At 39.7% G+C, this 19224-nt stretch overlaps 1 protein-coding gene across 2 annotated transcripts in view; it reads right to left on the bottom strand.

Moving 5' to 3' along the window:
* nocta (nocturnin a) overlaps positions 1-18656 on the bottom strand; it is a 75146-nt gene extending 56490 nt beyond the window's left edge. Inside the window, exon 1 of one of the 2 annotated variants that reach the window (XM_077532379.1) lies at positions 18332-18656. In XM_077532379.1, the coding sequence (XP_077388505.1) occupies positions 18332-18527 (196 nt within the window). In that variant the 5' untranslated portion in view covers positions 18528-18656. Of the gene's footprint in view, positions 1-13170; positions 13312-18331 lie in introns of those variants that run through there. The other variant, XM_077532381.1, reaches the window with a different exon arrangement.
* Positions 18657-19224: the final 568 nt, after the last annotated feature.

Consider the following 19224-nt stretch of genomic DNA (forward strand, 5'->3'; position numbering starts at 1 on the left):
GGCAAGTTTGAAGTCAACTGGCTGAAAAATATTTGCAAAGGGGGAAAAAGCATGACCACAGTGAATGTGCCAAAATAGGCCAAAATTGGACATAAAAAAATTCATAGCTCACTTCCTGTACATTTTAGCTACATGGTCCCAATAGACTTTTTTGTGCGTCTCGGGGTGCTACACGCGCCTGCCAATTTTTGTTGCTCTAGCTCAAACGTGCCGGGCTTGGTTTTTATTTTTCTACGCTAGGGGGCGCTATCGAGTCGCATTGTTATGACGCATTAATAATATCAAATTTTTCGCCGGGCCTGAGGAGTGTGCAAAGTTCGGTGAGTTTTCGTGAATGTTTAGGTACCCAAAATCGCGATCGTTTGCGGAGAATAAAGAATAATAATAATAATAATAATAATAATAATAATAATAATAATAATAATAATTTTTACAAAAACAATAGGGACCTCGCAGCGGTCGCTGCTCGGGCCCTAATAATAATTTTTACAAAAACAATAGGGACCTCGCAGCGGTCGCTGCTCGGGCCCTAATAATAATAATAATTCGAACGAAAAACAATAGGGACCTCGCAGCGGTCGCTGCTCGGGCCCTAACTAGAGCTGCGAGCAGCTATAAAGGGCCCTCGCAGCCCGGGCCACGTTGGGGTCCTTGCACGTTGGGGTACTTGCACGTTGGGGTACTGGCACATTGGGGTACTGGCATATTGGAAGCAAAATGTCTTTGAAAATGGCATAATAAACGTTTACATGTAGAATATTTTTTTGCCAGTGTGTGTGTCAAGCTCAACGGGTTTTGGTGATTGTTAAGACCTGCAAAAATCAGCGTCCTTTTTTATTTTTAGGCAATGAGTTGCCCTGATTGGTATTTTTTTGTAAAAGTGTATATACACATCATCGCTCGTTGTACTCATTGCACAATGTTACTTTTATTGTCTAAAGGGGCAATCAAAAATGAATAAAACAAAATGGAAACGTACATACGTTTGGATCGGTGTGAAGCCAGTGAACAATTTGAGTGGTGGAAACTAAAAGAATATTCATAAATGACTTAGTTATCACACTTAGAATGAGTGTACATTTTTTGTACAAAATACCGTATGTGGGGTATTTTTTTTTCATGCCTCAAGGGCTAGGTGGCGCTGCATATATAACTGAATGTTGTCATAGAGATAACTTCAGGCCTTGACGATAAACATACATGTCAAGTTTGGGATTTTTTGGAGCATGTCCCGGGGAGTTATCAAGCATATCCTTTTACATTGCGAAACACAAATTTCGATGCCCCGCCCTCATCATATAGTATTTCGAAAAGTCAAAATTTTTCCCCCTGTCGTTGGCTCAGGTCTTGACATGGTCCAGGCCAAGTCTTAACTCAGTCGGATGAAACGTGTAGGAGAAGTGGGCAAAAGTCTGCCCCCTGTGAATGTGCAAAAATCGTAAAAAATGGGACATTCAAAAATTCATAGCTCACTTCCTGTTCATTTTAGCATATGGGTCCAAGAGACTTTTTTGTAGGACTTGGGCTCCCTCATACACCTAAAAATATTCGTCGTTCTTGCTTAAACGTACAACCGGGACTGCTTTGTTAAAAACTTCTAGGGGGCGCTATTGAGTCATTTTTGTAAAAAATAGCACAATCAACAATAAAATATGGCTCATTTTACCAGGCCAGATGTGTGTGCCAAGTTTCATGAGTTTCTGTGCATGTTTAGACCCTCAAAACTGGCGTTGTTTTCTTGGAGAACAGCGCTTAGCCACACCCACAGCAATTCGTGAAAACTCACAAACTTCGTGTTGTGGCATCATGAAGGCCGAAACCCTCATCTGAGCAAATATGAGGTAGGTCCAGTTAACGTGCTTGGAGAAAAACGTAGAAGAAAATTCGTAAGAAAAAAAATTGCCACTAGGTGGCGCTATCAGTTAGATGAAATATAAGTCAGTAGATGTCTTTAGGGCTGGACTCTCATCAAATGTGTGAAATTTTGAGAAGATAGGATCATCTCGGTCAAGTTAATGCAGCTTTTATTTTCACGAAAAATCTTCAGACTTTGGCGAAAAGTTACAATATTCGGTGTGGGGCATGATCAACATCTTAAGGCTTTTCTGACCAATTTTCAAATGGATCCCTTCAACAAGCTCAGCACAGTAGCTAAAAACGTAAAGTATGACATTTATTGTAACCACTAGGTGGCGCTATATGTATAACTGAATTTTATCATATAGATGTTTTCAGGCCGTGACTATTACGTTGCCTGAGAAGTTTGAGATTTTTTGGAGCTTGAACATGGGAGTTATTAAGCATTTGCTCTTTCTCGACAAATGAAATTTTAAAGGCAATATTTGATGCCCCGCCCCCGTCATATAGTACTTCAAAAAGGCAAGATGTTTTGCCCAGTTGTTCTCTCAGGTCTTGAGATGATAAATGCCGTTTGAAGTCAATTGGATGAAAAATGTTTGCAAAGGGGGAAAAAGCATGACCACAGTGAATGTGCCAAAATAGGCCAAAATTGGACATAAAAAAATTCATAGCTCACTTCCTGTACATTTTAGCTACATGGTCCCAATAGACTTTTTTGTGCGTCTCGGGGTGCTACACGTGCCTGCCAATTTTTGTTGCTCTAGCTCAAACGTGCCGGGCTTGGTTTTTATTTTTCTACGCTAGGGGGCGCTATCGAGTCGCATTGTTATGACGACTTAATAATATCAAATTTTTCGCCGGGCCTGAGGAGTGTGCAAAGTTCGGTGAGTTTTCGTGAATGTTTAGGTACCCAAAATCGCGATCGTTTGCGGAGAATAAAGAATAATAATAATAATAATAATAATAATAATAATTTTTACAAAAACAATAGGGACCTCGCAGCGATCGCTGCTCGGGCCCTAATAATAATAATAATTTTTACAAAAACAATAGGGACCTCGCAGCGGTCGCTGCTCGGGCCCTAACTAGAGCTGCGAGCAGCTATAAAGGGCCCTCGCAGCCCGGGCCACGTTGGGGTACTTGCACGTTGGGGTACTGGCACGTTGGGGTACTGGCATATTGGAAGCAAAATTTCTTTGAAAATGGCATAATAAACGTTTACATGTAGAATATTTTTTTTGCCAGTGTGTGTCAAGCTCAACGGATTTTGGTGATTGTTAAGACCTGCAAAAATCAGCGTCCTTATTTATTTTTAGGCAATGAGTTGCCCTGATTGGTATTTTTTTGTAAAAGTGTATATACACATCATCGCTCGTTGTACTCATTGCACAATGTTTACTTTTATTGTCCAAAGGGGCAATCAAAAATGAATAAAACAAAATGGAAACGTACATACGTTTGGATCGGTGTGAAGCCAGTGAACAATTTGAGTGGTGGAAACTAAAAGAATATTCATAAATGACTTAGTTATCACACTAAGAATGAGTGTACATTTTTTGTACAAAATACCGTATGTGGGGTATTTTTTTTATTTTTTTTATATAAGCCTCAACGGCTAGGTGGCGCTGTATTTATAACTGAATGTTGTCATAGAGATACCTTCAGGCCTTGATTATAAGCATACATGTCAAGTGTGGGATTTTTTTTGGAGCATGTACCGTGGAGTTATTAAGCATATCCTTCATTCACGATATTGCTTTTAATGTCCATAGAGGCTATCAAAAATAAATAAAAATATATATATGTTTGGATAAGTCTGATGCCAGTGAACATTTTGAGTGGTGGAAACTAAAAGAATATTCATAAATGACTTCGTTATCACACTTAGAATGAGTTTACATTTTTTGTACAAAATACCGTATGTGGGGTATTTTTTTTTTCATGCCTCAAGGGCTAGGTGGCGCTGCATATATAACTGAATGTTGTCATAGAGATAACTTCAGGCCTTGACGATAAACATACATGTCAAGTTTGGGATTTTTTGGAGCATGTACCGGGGAGTTATCAAGCATATCCTTTTTCATTGCGAAACACAAATTTTGATGCCCCGCCCTCATCATATAGTATTTCGAAAAGTCAAAATTTTTCCCCCTGTCGTTGGCTCAGGTCTTGACATGGTCCAGGCCAAGTCTTTACTCAGTCGGATGAAACGTGTAAGAGAGGTGGGCAAAAGTCTGCCCCCTGTGAATGTGCAAAAATCGTCAAAAATGGGACATTCAAAAATTCGTAGCTCACTTCCTGTTCATTTTAGCATATGGGTACAAGAGACTTTTTTGTAGGTCTTGGGCTCCCTCATACACCTGAAAATATTCGTCGTTCTTGCTTAAACGTACAACCGGGGCTGCTTCGTTAAAAATTTCGAGGGGGCGCTATTGAGTCATTTTTGTAAAAATAGCACAATCAACAATAAAATATTGCTCATTTTACCAGGCCAGATGTGTGTGCCAAGTTTCAGGAGTTTCTGTGCATGTTTAGACCCTCAAAACTGGCGTTGTTTTCTTGGCGAACAGCGCTTAGCCACGCCCACAGCAATTCGCGAAAACTCACAAACCTCGTGTTGTGACATCATGAAGGCCGAAACCCTCATCTGAGCAAATATGAGGTAGGTCCAGTTAACGTGTTTGGAGAAAAACGTAGAAGAAAATTCGTAAGAAAAAAAATTGCCACTAGGTGGCGCTATCAATTAAATGAAATGTAAGTTAGTAGATGTCTTTAGAGCTGGACTCTCATCAAATGTGTGAAATTTTGAGAAGATAGGATCATCTCGGTCAAGTTAATGCAGCTTTTATTGTCACGAAAAATCTTCAGACTTTGCGTCACCGTAGCGGCCACGCCCTTTGGCGAAAAGTTACAATATTCGGTGTGGGGCATCATCAACATCTTAAGGCTTTTCTGACCAATTTTCAACTGGATCCCTTCAACGAGCTCAGCACAGTAGCTAAAAACGTAAAGTATGACATTTATTGTAACCACTAGGTGGCGCTATATGTATAACTGAATTTCGTCATATAGATGTTTTCAGGCCGTGACTATTACGTTGCCTGAGAAGTTTGAGATTTTTTGGAGCTTGAACATGGGAGTTATTCAGCATTTGCTCTTTCTGGACAAATGAAATTTTAAAGGCAATATTTGATGCCCCGCCCCCGTCATATAGTATTTCGAAAAGGCAAGACTTTTTGCCCAGCTGTTCTCTTAGGTCTTGAGATGATAAATACCAAGTTTGAAGTCAATGGGATGAAAAATGTTTGCATAGGGGGAAAAAGCATGACCACAGTGAATGTGCCAAAATAGGCCAAAATTGGACATTAAAAAATTCATAGATCACTTCCTGTACATTTTAGCTACATGGTCCCAATAGACTTTTTTGTGCGTCTCGGGGTGCTACACGTGCCTGCCAATTTTCGTTGCTCTAGCTCAAACGTGCCGGGCTTGGTTTTTATTTTTCTATGCTAGGGGGCGCTATAGAGTCGCGTTGTTATAACGACTTCATAATATCAAATTTTTCGCCGGACCTGAGGAGTGTGCAAAGTTCGGTGAGTTTTCGTGAATATTTAGGTACCCCAAATCGCGATTGTTTGCGGAGAATAAAGAATAATAATAATAATAATAATAATAATAATAATTTTTACAAAAACAATAGGGACCTCGCAGCGGTCGCTGCTCGGGCCCTAACTAGAGCTGCGAGCAGCTATAAAGGGCCCTCGCAGCCCGGGCCACGTTGGGGTACTTGCACGTTGGGGTACTGGCACGTTGGGGTACTGGCATATTGGAAGCAAAATTTCTTTGAAAATGGCATAATAAACGTTTACATGTAGAATATTTTTTTGCCAGTGTGTGTGTCAAGCTCAACGGGTTTTAGTCATTGTTAAGACCTGCAAAAATCAGCGTCCTTTTTTATTTTTAGGCAATGAGTTGCCCTGATTGGTATTTTTTGTAAAAGTGTATATACACATCATCGCTCGTTGTACTCATTGCACAATGTTACTTTTATTGTCCAAAGGGGCAATCAAAAATGAATAAAACAAAATGGAAACGTACATACGTTTGGATCGGTGTGAAGCCAGTGAACAATTTGAGTGGTGGAAACTAAAAGAATATTCATAAATGACTTAGTTATCACACTTAGAATGAGTGTACATTTTTTGTACAAAACACCGTATGTGAGTTTTTTTATATATATATATATATATATATAAATGCCTCAAGGGCTAGGTGGCGCTGTATTTATAACTGAATGTTGTCATAGAGATACCTTCAGGCCTTGATTATAAGCATACATGTCAAGTGTGGGATTTTTTTTGGAGCATGTACCGTGGAGTTATTAAGCATATCCTTCATTCACGATATTGCTTTTAATGTCCATAAAGGCTATCAAAAATAAATAAAAATATATATATGTTTGGATAAGTCTGATGCCAGTGAACATTTTGAGTGGTGGAAACTAAAAGAATATTCATAAATGACTTAGTTATCACACTTAGAATGAGTTTACATTTTTTGTACAAAATACCGTATGTGGGGTATTTTTTTTTTTATGCCTCAAGGGCTAGGTGGCGCTGCATATATAACTGAATGTTGTCATAGAGATAACTTCAGGCCTTGACGATAAACATACATGTCAAGTTTGGGATTTTTTGGAGCATGTACCGGGGAGTTATCAAGCATATCCTTTTTCATTGCGAAACACAAATTTTGATGCCCCGCCCTCATCATATAGTATTTTGAAAAGTCAAAAATTTTCCCCCTGTCGTTGGCTCAGGTCTTGACATGGTCCAGGCCAAGTCTTAACTCAGTCGGATGAAACGTGTAGGAGAAGTGGGCAAAAGTCTGCCCCCTGTGAATGTGCAAAAATCGTCAAAAATGGGACATTCAAAAATTCGTAGCTCACTTCCTGTTCATTTTAGCATATGGGTACAAGAGACTTTTTTGTAGGTCTTGGGCTCCCTCATACACCTAAAAATATTCGTCGTTCTTGCTTAAACGTACAACTGGGGCTGTTTCGTTAAAGATTTCTAGGGGGCGCTATTGAGTCATTTTTGTAAAAATAGCACAATCGCCGATAAAAAATTGCTCATTTTGCCAGGCCAGCTGTGTGTGCCAAGTTTCGTGTGTTTCTGTGCCAGTTTAGGCCCTCAAAATTGGCATAGTTTTCTTGGCGAACAGCGCTTAGCCACGCCCACAGCGACTCGCGAAAACTCACAAACTTCGTGTTGTGACAGCATGAAGGCCGACACCCTCATCTGAGCAAATATGAGGTAGGTCCAGTTAACATGGTTGGAGAAAAACATTGAAGAAAAATCGTAAGAAAAAAAATTGCCAGTAGGTGGCGCTATCAGTAAGATGAAATATAAGTTTGTAGATGTCTTTAGGGGCTGGACTCTCATCAAATGTGTGAAATTTTGAGAAGATAGGATGACCTGGGTCAAGTAAAAGCAGCTTTTATTGCCACGAAAAATTACCAGATTTTGCGGCACCGTAGCGGCCACGCCCTTTGGCGAAAAGTTACAATATTCGGTGTGGGGCATGATCAACATCTTAAGGCTTGTCTGACCAATTTTCAACTGGATCCCTTCAAAGAGCTTGGCATAGTAGCTAAAAACGTAAAGTATGACATTTATTGTCACCACTAGGTGGCGCTATATATATAACAGAATTGTATCATATAGATGTTTTCAGGCCGTGACTATTAAGTTGCGTGAGAAGTTTGAGATTTTTTTTAGCTTGTTCATGGGAGTTATTCAGCATTTTGTCTTTCTGGACAAATTAAATTTTAAAATCAATATTTGATGCCCCGCCCCCGTCATATAGTATTCCAAAAAGTCAAGATATTTTGCCCAGTTGTTGTCTTGGGTCTTGAGATGATACATGGCAAGTTTGAAGTCAACTGGCTGAAAAATATTTGCAAAGGGGGAAAAAGTATGACCACAGTGAATGTGCCAAAATGGGCCAAAATTGGACATTCAAAAATTCATAGCTCACTTCCTGTACATTTTAGGAAATGGCTTCCACTGACTTTTTTGTGCGTCTCGGGGTGCTACACGTGCCTGGCAATTTTCGTAGCTCTAGGTCAAACGGGCCGGGATTGGTTTTTATTTTTCTACGCTAGGGGGCGCTATAGAGTCGCATTGTTATGGCAACGACATAATATCAAATTTTTCGCCGGGCCCGAAGAGACTGCAAAGTTTGGTGAGTTTTCGTAAATGTTTAGGCCCTCAAAAATGCGATCGTTTACGGAGAAGAAGAATAATTCTTACAAAAACAAGAGGGACCTCGCAGCGGTCGCTGCTCGGGCCCTAATAATAATTCGAACGAAAAACAATAGGGACCTCGCAGCGGTCGCTGCTCGGGCCCTAATAATAATAATAATAATAATTTTTACAAAAACAATAGGGACCTCGCAGCGTTCGCTGCTCGGGCCCTAATAATTTTTACAAAAACAATAGGGACCTCGCAGCGGTCGCTGCTCGGGCCCTAAAAAACTAACAGAACCACCCTGAAAACTAATAAAAACTAATTAAAATGAAAAATTCCAAAACTATAATAACCCTACTGCCATATTACAAATAAATTGGTTCATATATTGTAGCATTTTTCTAAATCTGCAAAAGCACAAATAAATTATTTGTACAATTTTTAGGACTAAACACAATTTCTCTTCATAACATTATGTGGCCCTTGCGTCCTTCTGATTTTCTGTATGTGGCCCTCAAATGAAAAAGTTTGGACACCCCTGCTCTATACCTTTCTATCATACATAATGTACATACAAGTACAATTCCAATAAAGTTGGGACGTCGTGTTTAACATAAATAAAAACAAGACAATGATTTTCAAATCATGTTCAACATATATTTAATTGAATACACTACGAAGACCAGATATTTAATGTTCAAACTGATAACCATTATTGTTTTTAGAAATCAATCATTGACTTATAATTTTATAGCTACAACATGTTCCAAAAAAGATGGGACAGGTGGCAAAATAGACTGAGAAAGTTGAGGAATGCTCATCAAACACCTGTTTAGAACATCCTACAGGTGAACAGGCTAATTGGAAACAGGTGGGGCGAGGTTCACCTTTTTGTGAACAATTGCGTGAGAAAGTAGTTTAAGGGCAATGTTCCTCAACGTACAGTTGCAATGAATTTAGGGATTTCATCATCTACGGTCCACAATATCAAAAGGTTTAGAGTATCTGGAGAAATACTGCATGTACAGTAAGCGGCGAGGCCAAAAACTAGCATTGAATACTCGTGACCTTCAATCCTTCAGGCAGCACTGCATCAAATAAAACAACAATGTGTAAAAGGTATCGCCACGTGGGCTCTGGAATACTTCAGAAAAACGGACAGTAAGTAAAATTCGGCACTACATCCATAGGTGGAACTTAAAACTCGAACTATGCAAAGGAAAAGCCAATTATGAACAAAACCCAGAAACACCGTCATTTTCTCTGGGCCCGAGCTCGAGTGGAAAAGTATTTATGGTCGGACGAGTCCACATTACAAATTGCTTTTGGAAATTGTGGACGTCATGTCCTCTGGGCCAAAGAGGAAAAGAACAATCCAGACTGTTATGGACACAAAGTTCAAAAGGCAGTCAGGATCTGTGACGCTATGGGACTATGTTAGTGCCAAGGGCATGTGAAACAGCTGTGTAGGCACTATTAATGCTGAAACATACATAAAGATTTTGGAGAAACATATGCTGCCATCTAAGCAACTGTTGAGGAGCTGAAATTCCAACCATTTGGACAATTTTAAATTGGAAAATACATCTAAATGATTCATCCATTATAAAAAAAAATATATATATTGATTAATTTGATAATCAATTAGTTGTCGATTAATCGACACACCTCTAACTGAAAGTATAATTGGGTTAGGGGTGGGCGATATGGTAAAAATGTCATAGCACTATTCTTTAAAAATAAATTCACGATCTCGATTTTATCACGATTCTTTTTTTTTTTTTTTTTACATATTTTTAGACTAATCTTCACATTTCTGAACATTTTTGTTAAATTGAAAACATATCTACAATGTAAATAAAACCCTAAAAGAAAAAAAAACAGACATCTTAAGCCAACTAAGCTTTCTGAACAGGTTTCAATTGAAATAGTGCAATTATAGCAGCTGCGGTCGATATTCTCCCAGACTACAGGAGGCAGTAGAGTGCCAACGGTGTATGAACTGCGCTAGTTAACACCACAATAGAGCGTTTTCACTGACGTCACGAACTCGGCAGTAACCCGGATGCGCGGTCATATTGGCGATATTGACGTAAACAAGCTAACGCAAGCTAATGGAGAATTACAATGAGAATTGTTTGGCGAGTCTTTATCGATGTCAAAACAACTTCTAAAGCTCGGCAAAGCCCACCAAATATGCTAAGGCATATAGGGACGGACTTGGCAACAGGAAAAAGCCCGCGATTGAGGCTACATATTTGCAGACCAGGGAAGTATATGCAACAAAATGAATGGATGTTCTCACCACTAGAGACCGCTATTGTATTACTATTATCCTTTCATTCTGATTGTTGAATTGTAACAAACGTCATTGTCTTTACTGAAAACAGCTCACTAGGTATAGACCGGATAGTTGCTATTATTAATACGGAAACACCCTAATTAAGCTTGACGCATTTAGCATTTCATCTGTGTGTTTTTTTTTTTTTTATATTTTAGTTACAGAATTAAAAATAGTCATCTATTAATTAGTAACGGTATTATGGCAAATGGCACTTCATTTATATAGCGCTTTTCCACCTTCAAGGCCCTCAAAGCGCTTTACATTTTTAACTACCCATTCACCTACTGATGACGCAGCATCAGGAGCAATTGGGGGTTCAGTATCTCGCTCAAGGATACTTCGACGTGGTCACAATGGCCTGGGATCGAACCCTCAACCTCTGGGTTGGGAGACAACCACCATACCACTGAGCCATGTCGCCCCATTATATTTCCGAAGTGAATATGGAATACACTTTAATCAAAATCAACATCTGATGGACAAAGGTTCACCATTGTCCTCAACAAAGTTCTCTGTTGTGGTAATGTGGTGCAGACTCGGAGTGTGGACAACGGAGTATCTCCAAGATGGCTACTTCCGGGTTAATTATGCACCGGATGACGTGTCGTGAAAACGCTCTATAGAAGTTGAGTATGTTTTTTTCCTCAATAAACTAATCGACAAAAACAGTTTGGGATGAGTTTGCAAAGTAAATAAAACACAGAATTGGAAAGTAGAAAACACTGTTCACGACAGCGTTTGCTCGTCCGCGACTCCGCGTAGTTTACAAATTCTCGTAGGTGCGCGTGTGGGCAACGTGGACGTGTCGCGGCGCGGGGAGAGTTGCGTACCCGTCGGCTGTTGGGTAAGGTTCCGAGGTGGCCGGGCCACGCTGGCACTGGCGGGGGGGCGTCCCCGCTCCCGCGAGCGTCCGACTCATCCGAGGCCGTGCGCGCCCTCGGCCTCGTGTTTGTGTGAGTGAGTAAGTGGAGGAAAAAAAAAAAAAAAGACCACACGGATGTGTCAAGCATAAACCAAGCTTGATCCCGCATAAAGTTGGGTGGTTGCAAAGGTGTGACTCTTTGACTTCCAACGGTGGCCCTAATTTGCAGAGCGTGAAGGCTTCATGAGACATTTGTGAAATATCTCACATGTCAAATTAAACTAATAATAGTCTCTACTAGTGCATCTCCACCCTGAAATTCAATTATTTACTTTGCAAGTGGATCCAGAAGTAATACTAATTGTCGAATGCCGGCAGATATGTTGGGTATTAATAAAGTAAGTCATGCTTAATACGTAGTTCTAACAATTGTAAACGGGTATTTTAAACCACACATCCAGTATTCTACCACTTGTGCAAAAATACAACTCAACTCACAATAACACTCACAAGTAACATGCCGATACCATTAATTCCAACGCTAATATAGGATTTTGGATGCAGCATCTTGTGTCTTGCTCGTGCACGAACTCACTGATATGTGACATGCTCACTGCATGCTGATCTAAGATATCCTACTGGCCCTTGAATGCTCTGAGCCAATGGCAGGACAGCTTTTTCATGTTAAGGGGAAAAAAAAACAACTTAGGTATCGGTATGGTATCAGTATCGGCCGATACTGCAAAGCTGGGTATCGGAATCGGTATCGGGGGCGAAAAAACGGTATCAGAACAACACTAGCTTCAATGTATATATTTGCACTTTCTTTTTTTATTTTAAAATGACTAATTTAATACATCTTGTTTGATCCAAAAGGAACTTACATAATTAAAGTGTTTCAAATAAGTTTATTTGTCTTAATATTTTTAAATGTTTCCCCTTTCAGCCCTAGCGCCGTCCGCAGACCCCCCACCCCCCCAATTGGGTCCCTTCAGACTTGACGAAGAAATTGTGTGAAACATGACACTAATCATGAAAGAATATAATGATGTTGTACATCAAATTAAACTGCAGGAGCGGGGCTACAAGAATATATAAGCCATTTTTACATGCACCAACTAATTTAATTAGCAATTATAGAAAGTGTATCGCGCCACACAGTGAAATAACTCGGTTCTCCCGCTGTGCTACTTCATGCAAAACAGTGTTTGTGTTTTGCTCTTTTCACATTTGTGCTATGTGCCATCTTCATTTATAACCAGTAACATTTATCGCCCGTATATTTACAGATCTGAACAAATCTCACAAGTGTTCCCTTTATTATGACACAAAAATTATTCAAATGGACCTCGTGGTTGCGGACATATCCTATTTTTATTTTGGGTATGTAATTTTCTAAAAAAACAAAAAAAACAAAACAAAAAGCCGACAAAATAGCTTAGGGCTTAAAGGGTTTAAACATGTTTTGTACCAAAAAAATAATAATAATAATCGTTTGAATAATCGTGATTTCAATTATTACCAAAATAATCATGATTATTATTTTTTCCATAATCGAGCAGCCCTTGTCCTTATACACTTTTAAATCAATATATATTAAAACTCTTTGACTGCCAGGCGTTATAAAAACAAAATAAAAAAATCCACAGTGCCAGCCGCTTTTGAACATTTTAACTCATCTTTCAAGGCAAAAAAAATATTGTTTGCCTTTACTACATATACAATGTGGCTACTCAATGAAAGATCGCATTCCATTCATTGGAATTTTACTAATCATCATGAAACGTCTTTGGCAGTCAAAGAGTTATGAACAAGAAATTCTACCTAGAAAAATGCAATAAGAGATACTCACATGTAAGAAAGAACAGAAAGAAAATAATAATAATCAGGCAGGCAGACAATCTGGCAGTTTTAGCTCTTCCATTGGTTTTGCATCTTGCACTTCCTGTACTTGGCCTCCATGGTTCAGCAAGTAGTCTGCTGATGTCGACAGTGTGCCTCCCTTGTGCTGTGGCAGCCAGATGAAGTGATGACTCAAGCACTTCTATATCACCCTCTCCTTTACCCCCCCCCCCCCCCACTCCCCACTCTTCCACTCCCTCCCTCTATCTTTCTCTCACTCACTCACTGCAGTTGTAGTACAAGTGCCATAAAACATAGCTACTAAAAATACTATTATCCCTCATCATGTGTTGTTGGTTTTGTGGCAATTTAAAAAAAAACGTGTGGCGTAACGTGTGGCGTCACATTCAACACGAGTTTGATTTTGGGGTGTTCCAATCAGGGTTTTATGCAGCCAATTCCAATACCAATCTATGGAGTTAAATATGGTGCAAAAGAAACTTGTAAAAAAAAAAATTGTACATGTAGAAAAAAGCATAAATTTGTATCTGTAAAAGGCATGATTTGTACCTGGAAAAAAAAATTTGTACCTGGAAAATAGAAAATGTGTACTGAAAAAAAAAAAAAGTGCGTTTAAAACAAAACAAAACATTTGTACGTAAAGAAAAAAAATTGTACGTAAAAAAAAAATTGTTCGTATAAAAAAATTTGTACGTATAAAAATATGTGTACCTGGAGAAAGAAGTGTAACCCCGGGTTTACACCGGATGCGGTTGCGGTGCGGTTGCGGTGCGGTCCGGCGACGCAAGCAATTAGATTCCATTCATTCGAATGGTGCAGTTTACACCGCTTGCGGGTGCGTTGCGTGTCGACTGCGGAAGGCCTGCGGCGTGCCGCAAGCCTTCCGCAAGGATAGACCTATTTTCTATTTTTGCCGGACGCCGCAGCGGTAGGCCTCCGGCAAATGGCAAGCTAGCACAAAACACATCGAGCGGGACAGGAAGACCGAGGCAGTTTCAAAATAAATTTCCGGTTACCTTTCAGAATAAAACACTCGCCAGCTCCTATTTCGCAAGTTTTTCAGCAAAACGTGACGTGGGCGTCGCCGGGCCATGTGCTCATTCACGGTTTAGACGCCAGCGAACATGGACGAGGAGAGGTTTATATTGGAGGTGGAAAACCACAAAATAATATATGACACGGCACATCCTTTTTATAAGGACTGTAATGTATTGTGAGTTTGATGTTCGCGATTGCTTGTTGTGCCCGTCTCGCTTGCCGTACTGAGCGGCAGCCGAACGCGGAAGACAGAAATAAAGAGTGGACACTGGACACGCACTGACCCGACTCTCGTTATTAATATACTTTACAAGGACAACCAAAAAAAGGATGCTGCATGGAATCTCATAGCAGAAGAAGAAGAAAAGGTTAAATCAAAAGAAGTCCACCTCTCTTTCTGCTTCTCTGTTGAGCACAGACTTTCTGTATGTTTGTCGTTGTGAAATGCCACATGATCGCGCGCGCGCGGTCCCGCGAGACACGTTGGGAAGTGGGCGGCGACGGAGCTGCCGGACCGCAGCTGTGCGGAGCCGGTGTGGATTGACAAAAAAATTGACCCGTCCGGAGCACGCAGTCAAGACGCACCGCACCGCAACCGCATCCGGTGAAAACCCGGGGTAACTTTGTATCTGTAAAAATCATGATTTGTACCTGTAGAAATGACAACTTGTAGTGTAAGAAGTCGCCACTAGGAGTCACAAGTGTTTTTTCTGCTGCTGTCCAGTCACGTGACTTTTGCTACAAATCTGAAGCTGAGAATGTAGCAAGAACGATTCGTCCTCGTAGAGCTCCATGATTTGTACGTCTTTGGAAGGGGGGCGGGCTCTGGAGAATTTGGGAGTGGGCTGAAGCTGAACCTCATTGGTTCAGCGAACGACAGTGGGTTGATCTCAAAAGAGGTCACGTTACTCTCATTAGTATGCACGAGGTCTCAAATAAACAGAGGAGCAACACCAGTGTATGGTCATTTTGGAATAAGAGGACATCGCAGGCGTGAAAATGTCAACATGCTTCAATATACCAACACAGTGTGGAGCAGCTTAAACCTTGGTTGACCGATTTATTGAGCACACCCCTAAAGTATATGTGTGTGTATATGTGCGACCGGCTCTGGCAAAAGGGTCCTCATGTGCCAAAAAAAATAAAAATATCAAATTTGAGATATTGATATATTCGACTTCTGCATTTAATTCCCTTTAAATTGATATATAATACATGGATGGACCTCAAAAATTGACAAAGTTACAGCACTTTTAATGTTGGAAGGTCGAAATCCCTAGTTTTTAGAAAAAGGGGTTTAAAGTTTTGGTATTTGCATCTTTCAAATGTCCATAGCAACCAGTACCTTAGGGAAAATGGTTTAGTGTGTGAATGTAGTAATTTGAATTAAAAGTAGAAATCAATTCATTAAGAACGACATCCTGGAGAATATCTCTGTCAGTTTGGACGACAATTCGCAGGTATTCGAGCCGATGACAACATTGCATCTGACTGCAGTGAAGCTAGCCGACTTTTCTTTCTACGCAGTCAAGCCAGCCGCTCTTCATTTCATGTCTGCCCTTTTGTAGGATTTACGGTAGTGTGCACGAAGGGACGCTGGCATGGAGAACACATTGGGTTTTCAAAATAAAAGATTGTTTTCAAAAATAAAATTGAATTCAAACAGTTTAAAAGATGTTTTATTATTATTAACAGTTTAAAAGATGTTTCACTATAACACAGCACCAATTCCCACTTCACTGGGTATGCACTGTTGTGGGGGGAATACGTTCCATGACCTAGTACAATAACATTGATATGTACAATATTAAGTTAATTTAAAATGAAGAAAAGGTTGAAATGGAGAAAAAAGAAGAGGTGGGTGTCATCAAGCAGACATGCCACTATGAGCCAGTACTAATTTGGGGTCAATAGGTCACATGACGTAGAAGTTATTGAGCAAAAATGATAATATTTACAGGCAAAAAATTATTAACAATTAGTGGAGTTCTAAAATGAAAAAATGAGATGTGCATCATCCAGCCGACACACCACTATGAGCCAGCACTGATTTGGGTTCAATAGATCACATGACCTGGAAGCTATTGAGCTAAAATGCTAATTTTTGCTAGAAAATAAAATAAAATAAGTAGAGGTCTAAACTGAAATAAATAAGAGGTGTGCATCATCTATCAGACATGCCACTATGAGCCAGCACTGATTTGGGGTCAATAGGTCACATGATCTGGAAGCTAATGAGCTCAAACGCTAGTATTTACAGAAAAAAATAATTAAAAATAAGTGGAAATCTAAAATAAGAAGTATGCATCATCCAGCCGACGTGCCACTATGAGCCAGCAATGATTTGGGGTCAATAGGTTACATGACTTGGAAGCTATTGAGCTCAAACGCTAATGTTTACAGGAAAAAGTAATTAAAAAGAAGTGGAGATCTAAAATGACAAAATAAGATATGCACATCATCCAGCCAACATGCCACTATGAGCCAACAATAATTTGGAGTCAATAGGTCACATGACCTGGAAGCTATTGAGGGTTGGGTGTTGGCTGGATGATGCACACCTCTTGTCATTTTAGACCACTTATTTATTTATTTTTTTCTGTAAATATTAGCGTTTGAGCTCAATAGCTTCCAGATCATGTGACCTATTGACCCCAAATCAGTGCTGCATCATAGTGGCATGTCTGATAGATAATGCACACCTCTTATTTATTTCAGTTTAGACCTCCACTTATTCTTTTTTTTTTCTAGCAAAAATTAGCATTTTAGCTCAATAGCTTCCAGGTCATGTGACCTATTGACCCCAAATCAGTGCTGGCTCATAGTGGCATGTCGGCTGGATGATGCACACCTCTTATTTTTTTTTTCATTTTAGAGCTCCACTTATTTTTAATAATTTTTTGCCCGTAAATATTAGCATTTTTGCTCAGTAGCTTCTAGGTCATGTGTTAACAACAGACAGAACTTTGGAAGGGAGTTAGCACGGACGTTGGCGGTAGAAACAGACTCAATTTGGACGTTTATGGATTTGAATGGGATGGAATGGAACAAGGGTGACGGCGCAGGATCTTGGAGCACAACGCGAGTTATTTGGAAAACCTTTCTGTGCGTGTGGGGGACCGTTAGTATGCTGCATCAATGGCCATTGTAGGCTTCATTAACTCAATATGTTTGAACGAGACAAGTGAATACGTCAGGCTTAGTAAACATATGATGAAGATGCAGCGCTATCTATTTAAGTGCATTAATATTGTGGTCAAATTGGATTTTTCATTATGTTGGACTATGAACTGATTTTCAGGAAAAGTACCCCAAGCAAGTGATTCAGAGCTAATGCGAATCGCGATTGTTAATCGTTTAGCATAGGCTAATTTTATGGTGTTTGTGTAATATATGCAGCGAAGATAAGGAACAATAAGTATCATATCGACTAAATTAAACTCAGGTTCAAACTTAGTGGACTTAAAAAAAAAAAATAGAATTTTTTGGAGGGGCGGGGCTATTAGTCGATTAATTGTTGGAACAATTGATAGGCAAGTCAATTAAAAAAAAAAAAAAGTCATTAGTGACAGTCTCATATCCTCCATCTCTCTATCCTGCCCAGATGCGGACTGTTTTGCTGGAGCAGGTAACATATAGTTTGTCGGGGGGGAAAAGTTGGTATCGATTGAGTACCACTTCAGCATTTTAGACTTTGCCACTTTACTGAGTTAAATGGTTATATAATTTTGAAGAATAAACTCACCACTACTGTGCCAAAAAATATGCTGTAATTGCCTGAAAGCATATTAAATGCTTACGAATTTATATATAACTAAGTATTAACGGCTGAGGAGTGAGCACCTATAAAAGTTAAGCGTATGTTTATGATTATGTAACTGACCGGGAAAGTATGATTGTTTCTTTTTTTTTTGGGGGGGGGGGGGCGCTTCTCGTTATTTGTTATATTGGCAAAGGTTTTGCTACTGTAATGTCAAGGCATGTCAATACAAAAATGAATTTAAAAAAAAAAAAAGTTTCGCTTGTGAAGTACTGTATCTAGAAAAGCCACGTACGTACGTCGGCGGAAAGCAGGGGGTAATGGATGAATTTGAGAACGAGACATTCTGTACCTGACACTGTTCCCGATGCTCCAGCTGACTTCGGTTGTCGACATATCTTCTCCCCTCCCGGATAATTGTACCGTATTTCTACCGGTTGTATACCAGAATGAACCGGCGAAAATGCTCTTCTGGTAGTACTTCCCTCCAGCGATGAAATACACATTTGGCTCAGAAGAGCTGAACAGCAGCGGCGAGCTGGATTCATTATGACCCCCGAAAAACTTACAAATTCAAATGAAGAATATTCCCCAAATTACCTGTTGAGTCATACTTAACGACAGTCAAAAAGCCGGTAAATGTTACATCATATTCAGTTGATCACTGCACAAAGGTTAACGAGGTGAACAATGAAATTTTAGGTCCAGTTAATTTTTACAGATAACAGCTAAAATCGTCTAAAATGACTAAATGTGGTAGAAATCTCTACCTATTATTTCTGGACGTTCTTTTACATTGTGCGTGTAAGCAGTTTTTGTTTGAAACAATGTTTGAAACTACCGTGGTTCCCCCTTACAGTATTTTGGTTCGGTCCATATTGACGTATAATTGAGAGGCGGGTCCACTGAAATGAGAAAAAAAAAAAAAAAAAAAAAAAGTTTCCAGTTATGGCAGCTGTAGAAAACCGGCTCACCGCCGTGCTCACGTGGCGGCCATCTTAGCAGGGGCGACTTTCCAGTCATTGGCAATGCATGTACAAGTACACTGATTGCAAGTCGTTACTTGCTCACCTCTTACATGATATTCCTGTGGTTAACTTTTTTATTTTTGTCAATGCCCAAACCGTGTACTACCAAAACAGAAACATAAAATAAATAAATAAATAAATAAATAAAATAAAAAAAGGAAAATTTGTATTCTTGCCACTCACACACTTGAATTCGCTGACGACTGTGCCCCACCTT

The sequence above is a fragment of the Festucalex cinctus genome, chromosome 9 (genome assembly GCF_051991245.1).
Source record: "Festucalex cinctus isolate MCC-2025b chromosome 9, RoL_Fcin_1.0, whole genome shotgun sequence".
Classification (NCBI taxonomy): domain Eukaryota; kingdom Metazoa; phylum Chordata; class Actinopteri; order Syngnathiformes; family Syngnathidae; genus Festucalex; species Festucalex cinctus.